At 37.9% G+C, this 20,752-nt stretch overlaps 1 protein-coding gene across 1 annotated transcript; it reads left to right on the top strand.

Moving 5' to 3' along the window:
- The first annotated feature begins 137 nt into the window (after positions 1-137).
- MDH1 (malate dehydrogenase 1) lies at positions 138-19,478 on the top strand. Its single transcript, XM_014836803.3, has 9 exons — positions 138-456; positions 5,731-5,829; positions 6,658-6,754; positions 9,225-9,400; positions 11,504-11,626; positions 16,939-17,115; positions 17,637-17,750; positions 18,488-18,577; positions 19,140-19,478. Exons 1-9 carry the CDS (start codon positions 454-456, stop codon positions 19,263-19,265), a joined length of 1,005 nt encoding a protein of 334 aa, XP_014692289.1. The 5' UTR covers positions 138-453; the 3' UTR covers positions 19,266-19,478.
- Positions 19,479-20,752: the final 1,274 nt, after the last annotated feature.

The raw sequence follows: 20,752 nt of genomic DNA, 5'->3' as shown, positions 1-20,752 counted from the left end.
GATGAAGTCTCAGTGGCGCACGTGTGATTGATGTAGCTACAGGGTCTGTCTCTCCTCCCTCGATTTACACACGCCTCCCCTCCCGCCAATTGCTGGGCGCCATCAGGCAGATCGTTTCCTCCTGAGCCCAAATCATCCGCTCGTCGCCGTCCTCCAATCACAGCGGTTCACCCTCGGGGACTACTTTGCAATCGGCGGAGAGCGCAGGGAGAAGGGCGTGAGACGATACTCTGACCTCGGGAAGTGTAGTTCAATACTTGAAAGAAGTGCGTTGGAGATTGCACCAGAATCGGGGCAGCGTAAACTACAGTTCCCAGAGGGCGCCGCGGTCGGGAGCCGAGCCTTTTCTTTCTAACGCCGCTCGCCCTTTCTGAGTCGGTCTCGAGGTAGAGGTGACCTGATTCCCTGCAGCTTGTTTTGCAGGTGCTGAAATTGTCCGCGCAGTTCCCAATCATGGTGAGTGTGAGCCCCTGGATTCTGTCCGCCTCCGGCCTTCGCGCCCTTGTGTGGGGTTTCTTGTGCTTGAAGGACTTTTGAGGGGCGGCTGTGCAAGGCACTGTCTTTCATGCTTTTTGGGAAACCCGGCTCATCTTTTGAGGACTGTCGCAGTGACCTAGAAATTGAGAAGGGTTTGGTTTTCATCTGGGGGGCTCCTAGAGGGACCTTAAAGAGATCGCTGTCCTTGCGGTCTCAGTCCTCCTGCATGGCAGGGGGACAAAATACGAAGCTGCGGATTTTCTCCGAAGCACGATATGGAGTTTGATAAGGATGATAAGGTTTGATATGGGAGGGGGTTTGGGGTCCTAAGCTCTTTTCTCCTCTAAAGCGAAGTGTTTTTAAGGGCTTTTGTTGCAAAGCCCTTGAAAGTAGAAGGCCCTCGACTGTAAAGGTAGTGCTTAGCAGGTGCTCCAGATTACGATCTACGTTTTCAAGAGACCTGTTTTCCGCCATATCTAATTTCACGAAATGTTCTTTAAAACCTGTTCATTGATGTCTTTGTAATGCCAGGACGTGTTGCAGTGACGGCATCACTAGACGTAACTAGTGCAGATATTCTTTACTGATTTGTATGTTATGAATTCTAGAACGACTGCTATTAAATGTTACACAATATAACCATCTTGTCATGAAGATCTGGATACCTAGATCTCCATATCTTGTCTCTGCTGAAAGGGAGATGGGGGGTTGGTGAGGGAACTGACGTAGGAAGAATCTGCATGCTGTTTGAAGGTGACATTTGACATAAGACTGAGAGAAACTGCTTCAGTACTTGTATTTATAGTTGAGACTGTTTTTCCTTCGTTATCTCAAAATACTAAAATGGGTGGGAACTGTGGAAAAATATTTGAATGAATTGAAAATTTTCCAGAACCTGAAAAGACATGTTTTCAAGGCAAGAAGATTATTCTCTCTACCTTTATAAGGGGGCCAGTTCCTAATTCTCAAAAAGTGTTAAATCTAGGTTTCCTACTTATTTTGTTTGATAGCATAATCAGTCATTTAAATGATGGTTTCTGACCTAATAATCTTAGCATGAAAGCAGAGATACTTATTATCAGAGAACCTCGGACTTTATAATTTTAGAACTGGATGAGACCTTTTAAAGATCATCTTGACATACCTCCCCACTTCACATCTTAAAATTGAGTTTATTGAAACCCAAAGAGAATGTCATTTGCTCAAGGTCACACAACAGTTTGCCCCCGAGGGTCTCACACTCTTTCTGTTTTACCATATTGTGTCATACAGACACTTAACCAAGTCATGCTGAAAATTAATTTTTTTGTAGCTGAGATTCTGGAATAAAGATACAAGCTCATAGTGCAAATACAAACTATGTTATCAGCATTTATATTACCTGATAGCTTTAATCTCTGCAATTCAGAATATTCTAGAATTGGAAGGGAATTTGGAGATTATTTCCTCTAATCTTAAAGCATAGCGTTGTGAGGTCATATGATTTTCCCAAGGTCACAGAGAGATCTTGGTCCCCCATTCTTGTGTTGTTTTCCTACACAGTAAATCAAGCCAGGCCTCATCCCTGGAAGGTCACTGGAGCACCAGCTAACAGACCTCCATGAGAAAGACAACTCCTGTCAATTTGCCAAAACTGACAGCAATCTGACGTGACTCAATCTGCTTTCCTCCTGGGGAGAGTGTGTGACCAATCACTGAGTCAGAAAAGAGCCATCTTTTGTTAGCTATTCAAAGCAGTTTTTTAAAGGAGGGCATTCTTCGCTTGTGTTCACAGGGAGTGACAGCAAGAATAAACTGTATGAAAGAATCTGAATGATAGTTTGTCTTTTATATTACAGAAATATATATAAATTAGACAGTAAAAAAGAAATATGTGGGTCTTTCTGTAGAATAACAGAAGGAATACCTTAAATTCAAGCTTTACAACTGAGACCTGAGGACATGGACAAGACAGAGCCTGCATCTTCCGGAAGGTCATTAGTGCCTTGCCAAGAGCAAAGACATTCCTTCTTTGGATCTTGGGCTTACTGCCTAGATATCTAAGCAAAGAATAGTAACCTTTCTTCACACTGTGACATTGTGAAAAGTCTATAGGAATCTCCCATCCTCTGCTTTTCAACTGCAGTGTTGCAGAGAGCAGAAAGAACTTAATATGGGGGGCAGCCCAGTGGCGTAGTGGTTAAGTTCGCACACTCTGCTTCAGGGGCCCGGGGTTCATTGGTTCGGATCCTGGGCACGGACCTACATGCCACTCATCAAGCCATGGTGTGGCAGCATCCTACATGCAAAATAGAGGAAGGTTGCCACAGATGTTAGTTCAGTGACAATCTTCCTCAAGCAAAAAGGTGAAGACTAGCAACAGATGTTAGCTCAGGGCCAATCTTCCTCAACAGAAAAATAGACAAAGAACCAAATATGAATGTTGTTTCCTGTTTCATCAAACATTCAGACACTAACTAGACTTCATACTGTTCTTAACAAGATGGAATTACCTACCTTTGAAAATAATTTGCTCAAAGATACAGAAGAAAGAAACTGCTGAGGACGAATTAGTAGTGTTAATTAGTTGCCCACAGCCCCTTTACGACAAACTGTGATACCGTGAACACATTTTTTTAGTAGCTAAAATTAATGCCTAAAATTGACTGCATTATTCTGACCATCTACCTGATTTTCTGGGAGGTTAAGCTTTACAGGTGGTGATAGTCACTTTCCTCATTTCTTATACCAGCTTACTTTACATTGAAGTAGCATGTGTTCATATTGTTCTTAACCCTTACTTTCATTCTTCAGCAAATATTTGTTGAACACTATATGGGAGTGCAAATTTGAGTCAAAAGTGGACTGCTCTCATGGGGAGTTCACAGTCTAGTAGAGAGTTAACAGACATGTAAACAGAAAACCACAGGCTGTAAGAGTCCTTAGAGGAAAATTCTGTGGTGACAGTGACCTGTAATTACAGTACTTGCCACATACTATTCTTAGTGCTTTGTATGTTAACTCTCTCAATCCTTACCACTACTTTGTATGTTAGGTAGCTGCTATTGTTATCTCCATTTTGCTATTGGGAAACTGAATACAGAGAGATTAAGTAACTTGCCCAAGAACATACAGCTAATGAGTTGTGGAGTCAGGATTTGAACCAAGAAGTTCTGGCTCTAGAAGCCTTCTCTTTAACTACTACATTCTGCCTCTAGTCCCCTGTTTTAGAAAATTGGCTTATCCTCTTTCCTGCATGTGGTTCACTAAAATAGTACCAGGCACATAATAGAGGTGCAGTGGTGTGTTGTTTAGTGACATAACAGTTCATCAGTTGATTATAAGACTGTATCATTAGAACTAGTGACATAAATAATTTTGCTGTCAATGGCTAGAAATATTGTCACAAAGTTTCCAACCTTCTCAGTGCAAGTATATATGAATAAAATATCTTAAACAATTTTTTAAAACATGTTAGGTTTAGCTTCAAAACAATTCTTTTATATTTCCAGGTTTTTGATAATAATTTTACAAGATCCGTCTATTCCTTCAGCAAATATTTGAGCTCCAACTACATGCCAGGCATTGTTCTAGGCAGTTGGGATGCAAAAATAAATAAAATAGACAAAGCCCCTGTCCTTAAGGAGCTTGCATTCTAAGGAGGAAAGGGGAATAATTCCTTCCTCTGCTCCCTTTTCCTCACCTTCACTACTCCAGAGGAACGGGAAAATGGCAGAATTAAAAACATGTAAGGGCCATATGATAGGAAATAACCATATACAATAACTTTGTGTTCTTTATAAACCTGAAGTCTATTTGGGAACATAAATAAGTCTTGAAATAAAATTGGTTTATTTGGGAATTATCATATTTTGTGTATTTAGAAATATAAAGGCTTAGGTGAGAGGTTGGTGAAGAAGATAGGGAAGGGACCAAGAAGGTCAGGGAGAAACTGTCTCCATAGTTTTCTCCTTTTTTTCCACTCCTACCCTGGTCACACCTCTGAGGAAGAAATGCATACGTAGTCTGCTATGATCAGATTCATTTCTCTACAACAGTTGACACTTCTTTCCTGAGATCTTCTTCTTTGACTTCTGTGAGTACCAAATTGCTACCTGCTGCTGACCTTCAGAGGTTGGAGTTGGAAGGTTTAAAAGGACCCTTCAGGGGCATAGTCTCCTTCCATCCTGGAGACATGCTTCCTCTGGAAGAAAGAATTCTAAATGTAAAGAAATCAAAACACATCTATCCCCAGTCAATTCAGTGGGCCACCTCTATATGGGTAACAATAGATGTGACACAGTGGAAGTACATTTACCCAGCACTGTCAGAGAAAGCAACGGTTCACCTTGGTTGAATTTTCCCATCTAATTAAACTTACCCATTAAGTTTCCAAACATTTTTATTCAGCTCTTCTTAATAGGAATATTTCTATCTTTTTAATTCTCTTAGCTTAATTTAACTTTTTCCTAATGACTCAGGGTCATCACTTTGAATAGTAGTTATTATTTTTGTCCATATGTCCATAATTTGTTCAAAGTCTGTTGAGATCTGTAAGGCAACTTCTCTCTATTATAACTACTACGCTCTTTGTACTTCTCCCCCTTCCTCCCTTTTAAAATTAATTTTCCCTTGGAATCAGGTTGTCAACTGTCACTATATGTTGCTGTAGTTATTTATTATTTAATACTAAAATTCATTATAATCCAGATATTATCATTTTCTCATTTTTATTTCTCAAATAAAAAAATATAGGCTTATTTTTCCTCCTCCATGTAGTTAAGTTGAATCAAGATTAATAGTTTTATTAAAACTTTCTGGGTCACTGTAAATGGAAAATTTTAACCATTGCTACTTCTCTTCCTAGTGTGAAGGATTCTATTGAGGGGATTCGCATAACAGGATTTGTAAGGTTCTAGTGGCCACCAGGGTTTGTATCACCATATAATGCACATCAACATTGTTAGGCCTATTTTGGTGGTAAAATATCCTTAAAAACACATGGATACGATTATGTAAGTAAATCTAGGATAACAGTGAGAGTTAAATAACAATCCATAAATAGGCAGCCAAAGGACACATGTTCCGGAAGTTGCTTAGTTGATTGTGCATGCTATATTTACTGGGACAATCTATTAAGCCAGATGTGAAGAGACTTTAAAATTTTATGTTAACTTTTAAAGTATGTGATCGTCTTGTAGAGAAAATCCTGAATATCTTTAGGGTAAAATAGCAGTTTTTAATTAAGATGTTAATGGATCTCTTTCATTACAGTCTGAACCAATCAGAGTCCTTGTGACTGGAGCAGCTGGTCAAATTGCATATTCACTGCTGTACAGTATTGGAAATGGATCTGTCTTTGGTAAAGACCAGGTAGGGGCAAGTGTCTATAAATCTTAAGTCAGAGTAAGAATATGGTCATTAAAACCCTGTATTTAGTTGCAAAGAAATTTTTAAATGGTGAAGGAATGGTACACTGCTATCAGTGGAAGCTGGTAGCTTATTTATATGTACCCCTCCAGGCACTGAAAACACTTTGCAAATCAGAACTCTACCACATACTGTATTTCTTGACTTGGTGCCCCCAGGTGGCATCAATCAGTGGAAGGTATTAACTAATGGGCAGTAACTGTTAGGGATGAGTCAAGTGGGAGAGAAAGTTGCTGAATCAGCACTTCCTTGTTCATAGATGGTCTTTAGACCAAAAATAGTCAAGATGGGTAAATCTGTTTCTCAGTTTGAAGCAGGCACCCCCTATTCCAGCAGGTCTGACTAATGTACACTAAAATCCTTTTCTAAAGTATTCATTTATCCATTCTCTTCACCCATGCATATCAAGTTCTTCCTTTGTGCCAGATATTAAGCTTTTCATGAACTGAAATCAGATACAGCTATTAACAATAAAAGCAAGCTGTGGCATGTCACTTCAATTTGATATTTCTTTCATGTACTCCTTTAAAATTCAGTAATAATGATTCCTCTTACTGTGAAGGTTAGCAAAACATTGCTGATTTTATAGCATTCCTTTTTCTGAAAGTGGCATGATATTAGATACTTGATCTTCTAAAATAATTTTGAGTAAGTAATGGGAATTAAACACGTATACACACCGAATAAGCAAAAACTTTTCCAAAGGTCTCTTTTGTGACTAAATGACGTAACCTACACTGACAAATGCTGTCCTTGCTATTTATTTGGCAGCCTATAATTCTTGTGCTGTTGGATATCACCCCCATGATGGGTGTCCTGGACGGTGTCCTAATGGAACTGCAAGACTGTGCCCTTCCCCTCCTGAAAGGTGAGTTGGGGAGTGGAGAAGAAAGGGATTTTATAGTATTTTATTTCTGTCAAAAATAGATTTTACATTGGGGCCGGCCCTATGGTTGAGTGGTTAAGTTCACACGCTCTGCTTCAGCGGCCCAGGGTTTCGCCGGTTGGAATTCTGGGCGCCGACATGGCACCGCTTATCAAGCCACACTGAGGCAGCGTCTCACATGCCACAACTAGAAGGACCCACAACTAAAACTACACGACTGTGTACCAGGGGGCTTTGGGGAGAAAAAGGAAAAATAAAATCTTTAAAAAAAAAAAAATAGATTTTACATTTTTGTTAACTAGCTTCTCAATTAGAAATTATTTTTAAAAAGTATTTTGTTTTTGTTTTTTGAACAACTACTTGGTATACCACGAATAGATAAGAGTAAAAGCGAGAAATAACGTGTGTAAGGTAAAAGACTATACCTTTTTACCCCCACATGCTTATATATAATTTATTTTACTAATTAAGTATGATATTGCAAAAGGGTTATACATTAAGATTGTCTACATTGTTGTTATATAAAGTCTATTTAAATAGTAATAGTAGCGTCCTGTGATAGAAAACTTTTTCAACTCTGAATGATGTCTTCCAGAGCCATATGCTGCCCTGAGGCTAGAAATTGGTTGGTCCATTGTATGGTTCCATCCCATCTGCCAGTCATCAGGTTGGGATATAGTGTAAATTGTCCCAATTGTACACTGGATAGTCTGAAAAAACCCACCAGAGTTCTGCTGAGAGCCTTTGAGAATCACTAAACTATTACACAAAGTAAGACAGAAGTCTTAGATTTGATTGAAAGATTCGTTAAAATATTAGGTCAAGTTGTAAACTAATTTGAGTATTTTTCTTTAGCTATACCTTTATGATGATCTTTGTCTTTTGGTAAGGATTAATTACTAATACTTTCCTAAAAGTTTGCACAAAGCAAAATACATACAAACCCAAGAGAAACCATGCTGAGAATTCATATATCTGTTCAATAAACATTTACTAGAAGGAGTGCCGTGCCATCTGAATCATTTGGCTGCGTAGTTACGTAAGAGAGGGCATTACCCTCCCCAAGCTATTCTCATGGCTCCTTTTCCTCACCCACTGTTTCCAAATCAGCTTCCTCTTTGCTTTATCCCATTTTTATTCCTTTCTCTGCTGAGTTCCCTCTGCTCTCTCTGATGGGCCCAGGTTACAGTCAACTTGTTCTTGGTCAGCTTTGAATGTGACAGAGAAGGGAAGGTTCAGCAAATAAGGATGCATGGCTGAGAAAAAGAAGGGTGTTTTTTTTTTTCCTCCAACTGGTATTCCTATGCATTCCTGTTTGGGAGCTCATAGCAGCCTGACTGTGACACAAGTTCACTGGTCTAAAAATTTACCAATGACAATGCTGAATCCTAGTTGTCTTAGTCCATTTGGGCTGCTATGACAAAAAATACCATACACTGAGTGGTTGATAAACAACAGAAATTTATTTCTCACAGTTCTGGAGCCTGGGAAGACAGAGATGAAAGAGCCAGCAGATTGGGTGTCTGGTGAGAGCCCAATTCCTGGTTCATAGACAGCCATCTTCTCACTGTGTCCTCACGTGGTAAAAAGGGTGAGGGAACCTTCTGAGGCCTCTTTCATAATTAATCCACTTCATTAGGGCCCTACCCTCCTGACCTGATCACCTCCCAAAAGCCCCACCTCCTAATACCATCACGTTGGAGATTAGGTGTCAACATATGAATTTTGTGAGGGACATAAACAGTTAGTCTAAAGCACTGATCGTGGCCTTTTTAATACTGTTGACAAAGGAGAGCAATAATCTGTGTTCTTTAATCAGAAAGCAAGTGGTGTATGTTTATTGAACTAACATAGTGGTTGGACTCTGGACCGACCTGGGCTGGAATTATAGCCCCGCTGTTTTTTTGATAGCAGCTAGTTAATTCTTTAAACCTCATTGTCTTCATTTGTAAAATACTAAGATTAAATTTGATTAAATAAATCTCATAGCATTATTCCTGGCACAAAACTCCTCAATAAACATTATTTTTAATTTGTGATTGGTATCTTAGATCTTAAAGTAGTTGTAACTTAAAGGTTAGGTGAATTAGTTTCTCTTTTGTGTTATCTGTGGTAATTAGTGTGAATAACAAATGTTGCCTTGAAAGTTATCGTATTATATCTTGCATCATATCTGCTTATAAAAGATAAAAGCTATAGAATTTTTAAAATTGAGATAATTATTGAAATAGGAAAAGCAAAATAAATGTGTTCACATTTCTACTGATGTTATGATTGTTGAATTAATATATTGTCTTTGTTTTCTTTGGCTCCTAAAACTTTTATCAATGTGATACATGAAAGTAAACATTTGCTACAAAATGAAAGAGTTACTGGGTGGGTTCAATATGAAAAAGAAAACCTCAGGTTTTGGTGTTTAAATAGCTCTGCATATTTATTGCCATGTTCACAGATGTCATTGCAACAGATAAAGAAGACGTTGCTTTCAAAGACCTGGATGTGGCCATTCTTGTGGGCTCCATGCCAAGAAGGGATGGCATGGAGAGGAAAGATTTACTGAAAGCAAATGTGAAAATCTTCAAATGCCAAGGTGCAGCCTTGGAGAAATATGCCAAGAAGTCAGTTAAGGTGACCAATACAGTATTTAATGGGGGGTTTTATTATCAGCGTTTGAAACTTCTACTTTCAGCAATTAAGTGAAAACAAAATTATTTGCCTTTCTTTTTTTTTCCCAGTTCTGTGCTATGGTCAGTAGATACAGAGTTTTGCTTAATAAGCTCTTCCTTTCTGAGTTTTTTTCTTATAGTGTAGAAGTCTATATTCAGAGGTGCTCAAAAATATTTTGCCTAATACTATGAGGTGAAAATTTATTATTAGTCTGTAAACCTATAGAGAAGGCACAGAACTTTCTGGTGCATTTTAGTTGTGCGGGAATACGTGTCCAGACATTTGGATTTGTGTGTGTGATGGTGGAGGGAGATAGCTATAAGCTACCTTCTCAACAATAGGAGATGGTGGCTTCTGAATGCTCAGATTTTCCCGATCCAGAGGAATTTTGATATGCTTGTCTCTTGAGGAGTTGAGTAGGTATGACTTCCTGTTCTGTCTCTTTGTGTTCAAGCTATTTATTCTAGTTTCTAAATGTGTCTTAATATTACGATAAAGCCTCCTTTTACCAATTAGTCATCAATTAACTAGAACTTAGTTGTCACAGCAAATAGGCTTGCAATCGGTTTTACTGATTTTCATACACTTCCTCCTCTCTATCCTGCCTTCGAAGTAAGGTAAAAAAATTTTCTAAGATTTTTTAAAATTGCTGTTTATAATGTTCTAATACTTCATAGACATCTGAATTTTTGCTTTCTGTGGACTTCCTTTTAAATAGTTAACTTTTATTTTCTGTAATCATTAACAGAAAACAATAGAAATGAATTGAATAGAAATCTACAGGAGCTGGCCCAGAGGCTTAGAGGTTAAGTCCGTGCACTGCACTTTGGCAAGCTGGGGTTTGCAGGTTCAGATCCCAGGTGCGGACCTATGCACCACTTGTCAAGCCATGCTGTGGCAGGCATCCCACGTATAAACTAGAGGAAGATGGGCACGGATGTTAGCTCAGGGCCAATCTCCCTCAGCAAAAAGAGAAGGCTTAGTGGCGGATGTTAGCTCAGGGCTAATCTTCCTCAAAAAAAAAAAAGAGAAATCCACAGATCTCTTGGTAAAAGATTACAAGGTTGTTTGGACTGCTGAAATCCAGGCTGCTTGGAGTTATAGTATTGTTTGCACCATAATCGCCCGTTGGCCACAATCCTTGTTTAAGGAAATATACACTGACACTGGTATCATGTCTGTAGATTGCTCTCAAATGTAGGCCAAAAAGAAGACTAAGGATGTGTGTGTGGAGAGAGAGGGAAAGAGATGGAGCAAATTGGAGAATATGGGTAAAAGAGATGTGGGAGTTAATCTTTGTAATATGCTTGCAGCTTTTCTGCAAAGTAAATTTGATATTATTTCACAGTGGTTTTTTTAAATTATGATTTTATTAAAGATTTGTAAAACTAAAATAAAAGTCCGTGTATCCCTTTTCCTATACTGTATTGTAATTCAGTGTATCCCATACCTCCCCAATAAAAAAAACAGTAGCCTGAAGTACATTCTCCTAAAGATTCATTCAGGACGTGTGGAGTGGATGGGACCTGGTAGTCTGTGTTTTAGCAAATATCTTGGTTAATTTTTACGAGTAGGCAAGATTGAGAAACACTTTTAATTCCTAAAGACAAATCATGTCCTAAAGTAAACCGCTCAAGTAGAATTTCTTTCTTCGACTACTTTTATAAGAAGGAAAATTTTATGAGTGAGTTGAACTCTGAGATAGAGCCTTAGATAATTTGTTTTTTGTAGCAAATAGATAAATGGTCTGTCCCAAATAGGGCACAGAACAAAAGAGAAAGACATGTACCTTAGGTCTTGGACACTGCCACCTGGCAAGTGACTTGTATACATAATGGTGGCTTTATTAAAAAAATGTTTTTGGTAATCACACGAAACCCCAATAAGGGGGCAAAAAGTTTTTAAAAGGGAAGATAGAAACCTATTAGAAACTGCAATGATAACTGTACATATTTAGCTCACACAAACTTGATACAAAGGTTACACATTTGTCAGTCATATTCTAAGATAATTGAGGTAATCGGTATGTGGTCTCTAAGGCTGCTGTGCCTCCGTACGTCCTAGGTTATCGTGGTGGGAAACCCAGCCAATACCAACTGCTTGACTGCCTCCAAGTCGGCACCGTCCATTCCTAAGGAGAACTTCAGCTGCTTGACGCGTTTGGATCACAACCGAGCTAAAGCTCAGGTGAGAAAAATGCTTTTGAAAATCTTATGAATGTTCAACTTGAAAACTTTTTTCTCTCATTTTTAAAGGTATCTGAATCTTAGTTTGTGCTTTTTTTATTATTTTTGTTTAGTAGGAAGCTATTCCAGTTTGTTGGGGAGTCTTTCAATCTAGTCTCTTAAAGAAGCTGAACTTTGTGTTTAATTTTCTCAACTAGATTTCATTTGCTATCTATAATTCAATGCGGTTGCTAATGTCTCTTACTACAGTGGTTAAAAAGTAGTCACTGGTATAGATAATTCACAGGATGATACATCATTTAGTTTATTATTGTCAGATATATAGGAGATTATAAAAAGAAAGACTTGAGCTTCCTGTGTTTTGTGTGGTTCTTCTTTTTTCCCCTACAGCTAGGCAATCAAGTTCAGATTTTAAATTTTATATTTCATTTCATTTTTATTTTTATATTTTTTTTAATATTCTACATTTCCATAAAATTTCCTACTTGTCATTACTTAGCAGCCAAATTTTAATTGTTGTCATGTTTCCTTACCCTTTGATGCCTTAGGTAAATATGCCAAGGGGTCAGTGACCAGGGTATTAACAATAGCTTTTTAAAAAATTAGAGACCATGCCACTCGTCTGTGCCAGTTTCCTGGCTTTCTCAGATCTAGATAATCCTGGTGCCCTTGGAAGTCATGACAGAGTTCTAGCTCTTGGACGTAACTTTCCTTTTCCCTAGCACTTTTCTGGCCATCTCTCCTCATCCACAAGTTATCACTTCTAGCTAGGTCTATGAGTTTAGTCCTTTGTTTCCTAGAGAAGACAACTTTGTTTAGTTTCAAGAAAACTATTTTTACCCAAAAAATGGTGTGAGGTTTAAGTTGAAAAGCTACTGCTTTAAACTGAGAATTGATAATCTTTCAGCTTTGGAGTGCCCAGTGAAGGAGAAAAGAATTTACGTTTGTTAAGCTTCTTCTCTAAGCTGAATGCTTTACATGTAATTTATCATTTAGTTCTTGTAGAAACCATATGAGATATCCATTATTATCCCTGTTTTATAGATAAGAAAACCAAAGCCCAGAAAAGTCAGGGACCCTCCTCAGAGTCATACAGCTAGTAAATGTTGGAGCCACCTACATTTCCCTACTCTAAACCTTGGTGTGTCCTTGCATAATGGGATCAAGTGACCTCAATCAACTTACTAACTCCGTTACCTTGAGAAAGTGTATTCAAGCTACAAAATGGGGTAATTATAACTACCTCATAAGGTAGTTCTGTGGATAAAATGAGATAAGATCTATGTTAAGCCCTTATCGTGGTGCCTGTCACATAGTAAAACTCAATAAAAGTTGACTGCTATTACTATTATTGACTTTTATTATTATTGAGGGGTATAATCAAGAGTTGAGAAGAGCCACACTTCAGAAATACCTCCCTGAATATTCCAGTTAATTTAGGTCATTGGATAACCAAACTTAAATTATAAATATTTCCTGAGAGGCTTTAGGCTGTGAGTGGAGTCTTTTTCCTTATTATTTTGCCAGAGTATGGTGGCTGGGAAGGAATGGAAGTTTGTTTGAATGTTTGGAGGCAGGAGATTTGGGTACTATACAACAGTTATGGAGGAAAAGATGATATTATAGGTGTTGCAGTTGTCGACTCTGGATTGCCAGATGGTTACTTACTTAGTTGCAACAGGGAGAAAGAGGTAAAATGACGACATTGATAAACTTCCATCTCTGTTGTTTCACCTGAGGCCTTGGCGGAGGCAGGCATTGGAAAAATCTGCATCCAAGGTCCTATTAAGTGACACTTTGTCATGGTGCCTGAAACAGTTTTCCTTGTAGAGGCAAAAGTCTGAATGAGGAAAGAGAAGAAGCAGCTATCTCAAACTAACTTTTGGCACATGGTGCAGCATGCCAGCCTGGCACAGTGAGAGCTTTTAGGATGTTTTTGTTGAAGCTGTTTCTTCCTCCTTTAGAAATTGTTAATGCAGTGAGAAAAATAACAAACCCAAAGATTAATTTTTCTTGTGTGAATGGTTATTAGTCTTACATAATTTGTTTTGGAATTCAGAGGACTTAGCTACCTAGCAACTGTTTATCACCTGCTGAACTCCCCTATGTATTTGCACACCAGAGCTGCTTATGTGTCTGCTGACAAGGTAATTTGACACTGAAACCAGTTAGGCAGTATCAGGGGGAAGAAAATTACTAGGGCTGGAGAATTACACAAAAACTGTTTAATAGGATCTATCTGACAGACATAAAAGTGTCAGAGGGGGCAAGAAACTGCTATCCTGGATACATGTTAATTTAGACCAGCTCTGACATGAATGATATTCAAAAACTACATCTCCTGAATGCAAAGCACTGGCCTTTGCTGTCCGGACAGAAGTGGATTAGCTCAAGAGATCAAAAGAACAAGAGGAGGTGGGCAGCAGGACACAGGAAGTAAGGGGAGCCAAGGAGGCCTGTGGGGAGGAGAGGCTTAGAGACAGTTTGTCTTCACTGTACTTTGGAGCAGTCGAAGCTGACATTCAGCAGAGTTATGGATTCTGAGTTCTTAGTAATATACATCTTGGCTTATTTGGTCCAAGTATAAATTTTCCTTCTTTATACCATGCCAGCTAAATAGACATAAGGGCAGTTCTTCCCTGAGTCCTTTCAGGTGATGGCACACACAGAAAATGGTACTCATTGCATAGCACACCACTCTACCCCATCCACTAGGCAGATCAATAGCTGGGTACCCCAGAAACCAATCATCCAATTAATTCGTGAAGACTGATAAGGTAGTTAATAGTCCTGATACTTGCAGAACTCAAGTATTAGGACTTAATGAAGCAAGGTTTAGATCAAAAGTGATTTAAAATGTCAAAAACAAAGAATTGTAAGTTAATTTTTTAAATCATCTAACTTTTAGGATTTAGGAAATGAGTCTCGACTTATTTTAAGGGTCATAGTGAAAGTAAAGATCATTTGGGGCCAGCCCTGTGGCTGAGTGGTTAAGTTCCTGAGCTCTGCTTTGGCGGCCCAGGGTTTCACCGGTTCAGATCCTGGGCGCAGACATGGCACCGCTCATCAAGCCATGCTGAGGCAGCGTCCCACATGCCACAACTAGTAGGACCCACAACTAAAAAAAATATATACAACTGTGTACCAGGGGGGCTTTGGGGAGAAAAACGAAAAATAAAATTAAAAAATCTTTTAAAAAAAGAAAGAAAGTAAAGACAATTTGCTTCTTACTTGACTGAATAAATTAGTGTGAAGATGAGTCAAGTCATTGAAAATATTTTAGGTAATGGCTTTTTTCATCTTTATCCTTGTTGTTTGGTTGGTTGTTGTTTTGTTTGATTGCTTTTTACTTTTTATTTTGGAATAATTGTAGACTCAGAATAAGTTGCAAAAATAGTACAGAGAATTCATGTACCCGTCACCTGCTTCCCCCAGTGGTGACATCTTACATAACTGTAGAGGATTATCAAAACTAGGAAATTTACTAAACTACACAGAATACTGTTAACTAGACTTTCTCAAATTTTTGCAGTTTTTACATTCACTCATTTTTTTGTATGTCTTTATGAATGATTCTATGTATAACTATAACCACCATAGTCAAGATACAGAACTATTTCATCACCCACAAAAGAACTCCTTCATGCTGCCTGTTTGTCGTTACACCCTCCTTCTACTTTCCTAAACCCTGACAACCATTTATCTGTTCTCTATCTCTATAATTTTGTCATTCTAAAAATGTTATAAAACTGGAATCATGCAGTAAGTAACCTTTTGAGACTGGCTTATTTTCTCTCAATTTAATGCCTTTAATATCCATCCAAGTTGTTGGGTGTATCAGTAGTTCATTCTTTTTTATTGTTTTCCCACTTATTCCACTTATTTATTTCATTGTGTGGAGGTACCACAGTTTGTTTAACCATTCTTGAAGGACTTCCGGGTTGTTTCCAGTTTGGGGCTATTACTATCCTTGTTTTTAAAATTTCTTTAAAATATCAGTGTATTCCTTTTGTTATATGGTGAATGTTCACATAGAACTTTGATGCGATGCTGCTTTGATGTATGTATGAAAAAGCTATGGACTTGGCACAACTATTTTTTTCTCCCATTCTTATTACAACATAAAGGAAAGAAAAATCACCCATAATGTCACCTTAACAAATCAGCTTTTAAAAATTTTTTCCAGAGGCCAGCCCAGTGGCATAGTGGTTAAGTTCACACATTCTGCTTCGGCAGCCTGGGATTCCCTGGTTCAGATCCCAGGCACAGACCTACATACTGCTTATCAAGCCATGCTGTGGCAGGCGTCCCACATATAAAATAGAGGAAGATGAGCACAGATGTTAGCTCAGGGCCAGTTTTCCGTAGCAAAAAGAGGAGGCTTGGCGGTGGATGTTAGCTCAGGGCTAATCTTCCTCAAAAAAATTTTTTTCCCAAAACATTCCCTTCTGGTTCATCATAAATTCTACTGTCTGATTGGGAACAAATTATACATATAACGAACCATAATTTCTTTACTGCCCATTACCTTATCACATGAATAAGAAAACAAGCAAGCTGATTTTATTTTATTTAAATCTTTCAAAACATAACTTTCTAACCCTTTCTGTGGCTACTGTACTACATAATGTAATTGATGTTCATGTGACTACAAGGTGTGCAGGATCCTTAAGAGCTTTCTGAAACTACAGCTAGAGATTGTTACATCTGTTATAATTTTAGTTTGTATATGTATGTTATACTTAAACTCTTCCGTTTCCTAATCTATAAAATAAGGACGGTCATACTTTGGTAATCTTAGTCCCTTCCAACTTCAAATTTTCACGTTTAGGATTATTTTAAAATTAGGTCATTTATGTATTATATTCACCTAAATATAGAGAAAGTACCTGAATACCTGATTGTTCAGAATTGCCGAGAAGACATCTCCAAGTAAGCATTAACAACAAAACAAAGGTCACATTTACATATGAAGCAATATTAACCTCTTGCTAAGTGTTTTATATTTGATAAACCTACTATACTAATAAGTTAATCACAAATTGTGGGATGCTGTCTGCTGTTAAACATTGTACTTAAATATTCTACCCTATAATGTTTCAGATCCACAATTTGTTTACACCATTAAGCTGTTTTAGGAGATTACCAAGCAATAAAATTTGCTTTTTTTTTTTTTTTTTTTACATATTAATATAACTCTCCTGTTCTCTGAAGTTTCAGAGGCTTTTTATCTTAAGGGCATTTGTCAAACAGGTCACAATTTGAAATAAAAAGCTTTTGTCTAAGTAATGTATTTGTTTTCTATTTAACTAGATTGCTCTTAAACTTGGTGTCACTTCTGATGATGTAAAGAATGTCATTATCTGGGGAAATCATTCATCAACTCAGTATCCCGATGTCAACCATGCCAAGGTGAAACTGCAAGGAAAGGAAGTTGGTGTTTATGAAGCTCTGAAAGATGACAGCTGGCTCAAGGGAGAATTCATCACTGTAAGAAAAATCTGGGAGCTCTCTTAATAGCCAGGCATAAAGAACTCTTGGGAGACACGCCACAGTAACCTGAGTGTCTCACCAAGGGGTAGGGGGAAGGACGGAACTCGAGAGCAAGCCTTTCACAGTTGCTCTGAAGACTGGGTACTTTTTGGGGGGTCATACTAAGCCAGTCACGATCCAGTCTGCTCTGATCTGATCTGTGGCACGGCAGTCAAGATGGATCAAGGGGGAAAAACTAGAGTACCCTCTAGTCATCCAGTTATCTTTACACTGAGATCCATTTCTATGTATGAAGTGTGGTAAACTTTCTGTGGGCATTTATAGTTTTTTGGTTTTTTTTTCAAAAAGACTGGTGCATATAGCTGAAATAGGTTAGTAAGGCTGACATTGGATAGTTGATTTTGGAGGGGACACATTAAGCTATGGTTGCAGCCTTTCACCCCAGGATCAGCTTGGAATTGATAAAAATTCTGCTATCATGATCAAGTAACGCTGTCTCTACCTCTGCCCCCACCCAGACTGTGCAGCAGCGTGGTGCTGCTGTCATCAAGGCCCGAAAACTATCCAGTGCGATGTCTGCTGCAAAAGCCATCTGTGACCATGTCAGAGACATCTGGTTTGGAACCCCAGAGGTGAGGACTCTGATTTACATAGGCCACTCTTTTATTTTTGTCCTCTAACGCTATAATGTAGAAAGAACATAGCCTTAGCAGTTAGATAGATTAGATTCATATCCCAGCTCAGCTGTGTACCACCTATGGAAAGTTACTTAACCTTTCTGGGCTCTTTTGTCATCTTTTACATGGATGGCACTTACCTCACAGGGTTGTGAGGATTGAATAAGATGATGGATGGAAAGCACGTAGCACACCTGGTGGAGGTGACTTTTTCCTTCTTAAAACCTATATTAAGGGGCCGGCCCCATGGCCTAGTGGTTAAGTTTGGCACACTCTGCTTCAGCAGCCCAGGTTCCAATCCCAGATGTGGACCCACATCACTCAGCAGTGGCCATGCTGTGGCAGCAACCCACATACAAAATAGAGGAAGACTGACACAGATGTTAGCTCAGGGCAAATCTTCCTCAGCAAAGAAAAACACACACCTATATTGGGCCATAGCGTCCTCATTTGTAAAATGAGGATTATGTTTCACTAGCCTTCTTCACACATGGATTGGAAAAGTGGCATAATACCCATGAAAGTTACCTTGTCATGGAAGTGCCTGGTGATATTCCCTCATACAGTAATGAAGTTATGCATATAATAAGAAAGTGTCACCTGGTTTTATTTTGTTAGTTCATATGTCTGTCAGTTATGCAAACTAATCCCTAAGCACCATGAGAATGTAAAATACTGATTCTTATTTTCAGGGAGAGTTTGTGTCCATGGGTGTTATCTCTGATGGCAACTCCTATGGTGTTCCCGATGATCTGCTCTACTCATTCCCTGTTACAATCAAGGTAAGGTGTTTTGGGGTTATTTACGTCTGTCCCCTACTGAGAAAGTAGTTGTATGTTTTTATTAATAATGATATAATTTAGTCTACAAAGTTGTTTGTTTACCAAATTAGACGTTTTTCTCAGCTTTAAAATCATGTGAGGCACAACTTCTGGTCACTAAAAGATTGAGATTAATCTGGATAGGAAGATTCAACTCTTCCCACTGGACACATTTTGTTATTATGCCTCTAATATCAGATACCTACAAACAGTATCTTCTAAATGATGCAGTGGCTCTCAGTGTTGTTGCTCTGTATTAGAACCATGAAATTTTTCAATAGTTTTGTTTTCTAATTAAAGCCTCATTTAAAGATTTTTTTCCTAGTTTCAGTGAGTTTTAAATTCAAGCATTGAATTTTTATCATAATCACTCATTAATTAAGATCTGGATTTTGATTTGCTTCTTTAAAATCAGACTTTAAAACAGATACTCCTAGAGTTACATTCAAACTAAGCTGTTGCATGGTAGAAGATCGGTTCTAGTTTAATTGTAAATCTCTTATTTGCAATGATTTTCAAACAGGACAAAACCTGGAAGGTTGTTGAAGGTCTCCCTATTAATGATTTCTCACGTGAGAAGATGGATCTTACTGCAAAGGAACTGGCAGAAGAAAAAGAAACTGCTTTTGAATTTCTTTCCTCTGCCTGACTAGACAATCATTTTCATGTTACTAAATGTCCCAAAGCTGAAGAATCTAAATGTCGTCTTTGACTCTCGTACCAAATAATAATAATGCTATACTTAAATTAACTCGTGGAAAACAACACATTTCAAAGATTGTGTGCTTCTTGGTATAAATTTGTGACAGTTTATCATCATGTTGCTAGTGCTGCATTCTAAATAAAATATATATTCAATGAAGATGACTCAGACTCTAATTTCTAGCTAATCTTTTGTTTCTATTCAGAAAAAAAACTTGGCGTTTTTCTCATTTTGCCTAAGGGGTTGTGATTTTTTTTTTAAACCAGAGAAAGTAAAGATGGAAAATGTCTAAGGTAAAACATAATTCTCTTATATTTAAATAGAATGGGGAAATCCACCTTGTGATAATGAATCAATCTACTCCAGAATATATTTTTAAACATTACCTACATTAGGCAATTAAATACGTATCATAGTTTTAAAATCTCAAGGGTTAGTTCATGGTTTGTGGATAACTTGATTTTAACATTGGCTGTTAAATAGGCTGCAGATAATACTCTGTTAATAGTTTTGATGCCATTGGATGAAATTAGAACATTTTCATGATAGAAGAAAAAGGTAATAAGTCTTCCATTGAAGTACTCTTCTGTAGCAGATAAGGAATCATTTACCTTTCATAACTGGTAAATGCCACAGGAGTTTATGCTAGTGGGAATGTTCTCAACCCAAGCTTATTACTAGAAACATAATGTTCAGGAAAAGCTAGTCTTTTTTCCAAAATCCATGAGGACAGAAGGTGTCTTTTTATCCTTGTACTTAACTCATTGTACGTAATAGACACTCAATATCATAAATATCTTAGGGCCTAATATAGTGCTCTTCATGGGTGCCCAAATACTTGGTCGGATTTCTTATTTAAAATTATCTATATCATCTCATATTTCATATGTAGAAGAAAAATGCAAGCGAGTGAAAAGTGCTTTTATAACTGCTGTTAGATGCATGAAAACAAAATTTCATACAGAATTTTTAAAATTTTTATATAAAGGATGTATGAATGTGTACCAGTTATTGAATTATTCTCTCAGTTCCAAACACACCTTTCTGTACTCTGCTTGTGACCCTGGGCCTGAGACACTCTGCAAACACTTCTTTACCAACTGCTCTGTTAAAAATCTGCCCACAAAGGGAACTAGAGGGAGACTAGGAGCTGAGAAGAGAACATGCTCTTCTCCCTGTTGGCTTCCTCTCTCATTACCCTCTTTCCACTTTATATATGAGCCAGAAAAGAAGAAAACAAATGAGTCAAACATATCTTTAAAAGAGCAGGTAATTGGAAGCATGAAGACAGTAATTTCACGTAGAGTTAAAAAAGAAAAAGTTCTATGGAGAAAGTATGTATAAAAGTTACGAGAGCTAGGAGGTACAACTGGAAGATAGGATAGAGAGGAAATTAAAGTTAATAATGTGTTCACCTCTTTTTTTATCACCCA

The sequence above is a fragment of the Equus asinus genome, chromosome 6, assembly GCF_041296235.1.
Source record: "Equus asinus isolate D_3611 breed Donkey chromosome 6, EquAss-T2T_v2, whole genome shotgun sequence".
Classification (NCBI taxonomy): Eukaryota; Metazoa; Chordata; class Mammalia; order Perissodactyla; family Equidae; genus Equus; species Equus asinus.
The sequence above is the reverse complement of the archived record's forward strand: the minus strand, read 5'-3'. Positions and strand labels throughout refer to the sequence as shown.

What these genes read in the sequence shown, in the direction of transcription:
- MDH1 (XM_014836803.3), top strand. An exon ending in CTGTCTTTGGTAAAGACCAG is followed by an intron (nt 5,830 to 6,657) that starts GTAGGGGCAAGT and finishes TTTATTTGGCAG; the next exon opens with CCTATAATTCTTGTGCTGTT. An exon ending in ATGCCAAGAAGTCAGTTAAG is followed by an intron (nt 9,401 to 11,503) that starts GTGACCAATACA and finishes CGTACGTCCTAG; the next exon opens with GTTATCGTGGTGGGAAACCC.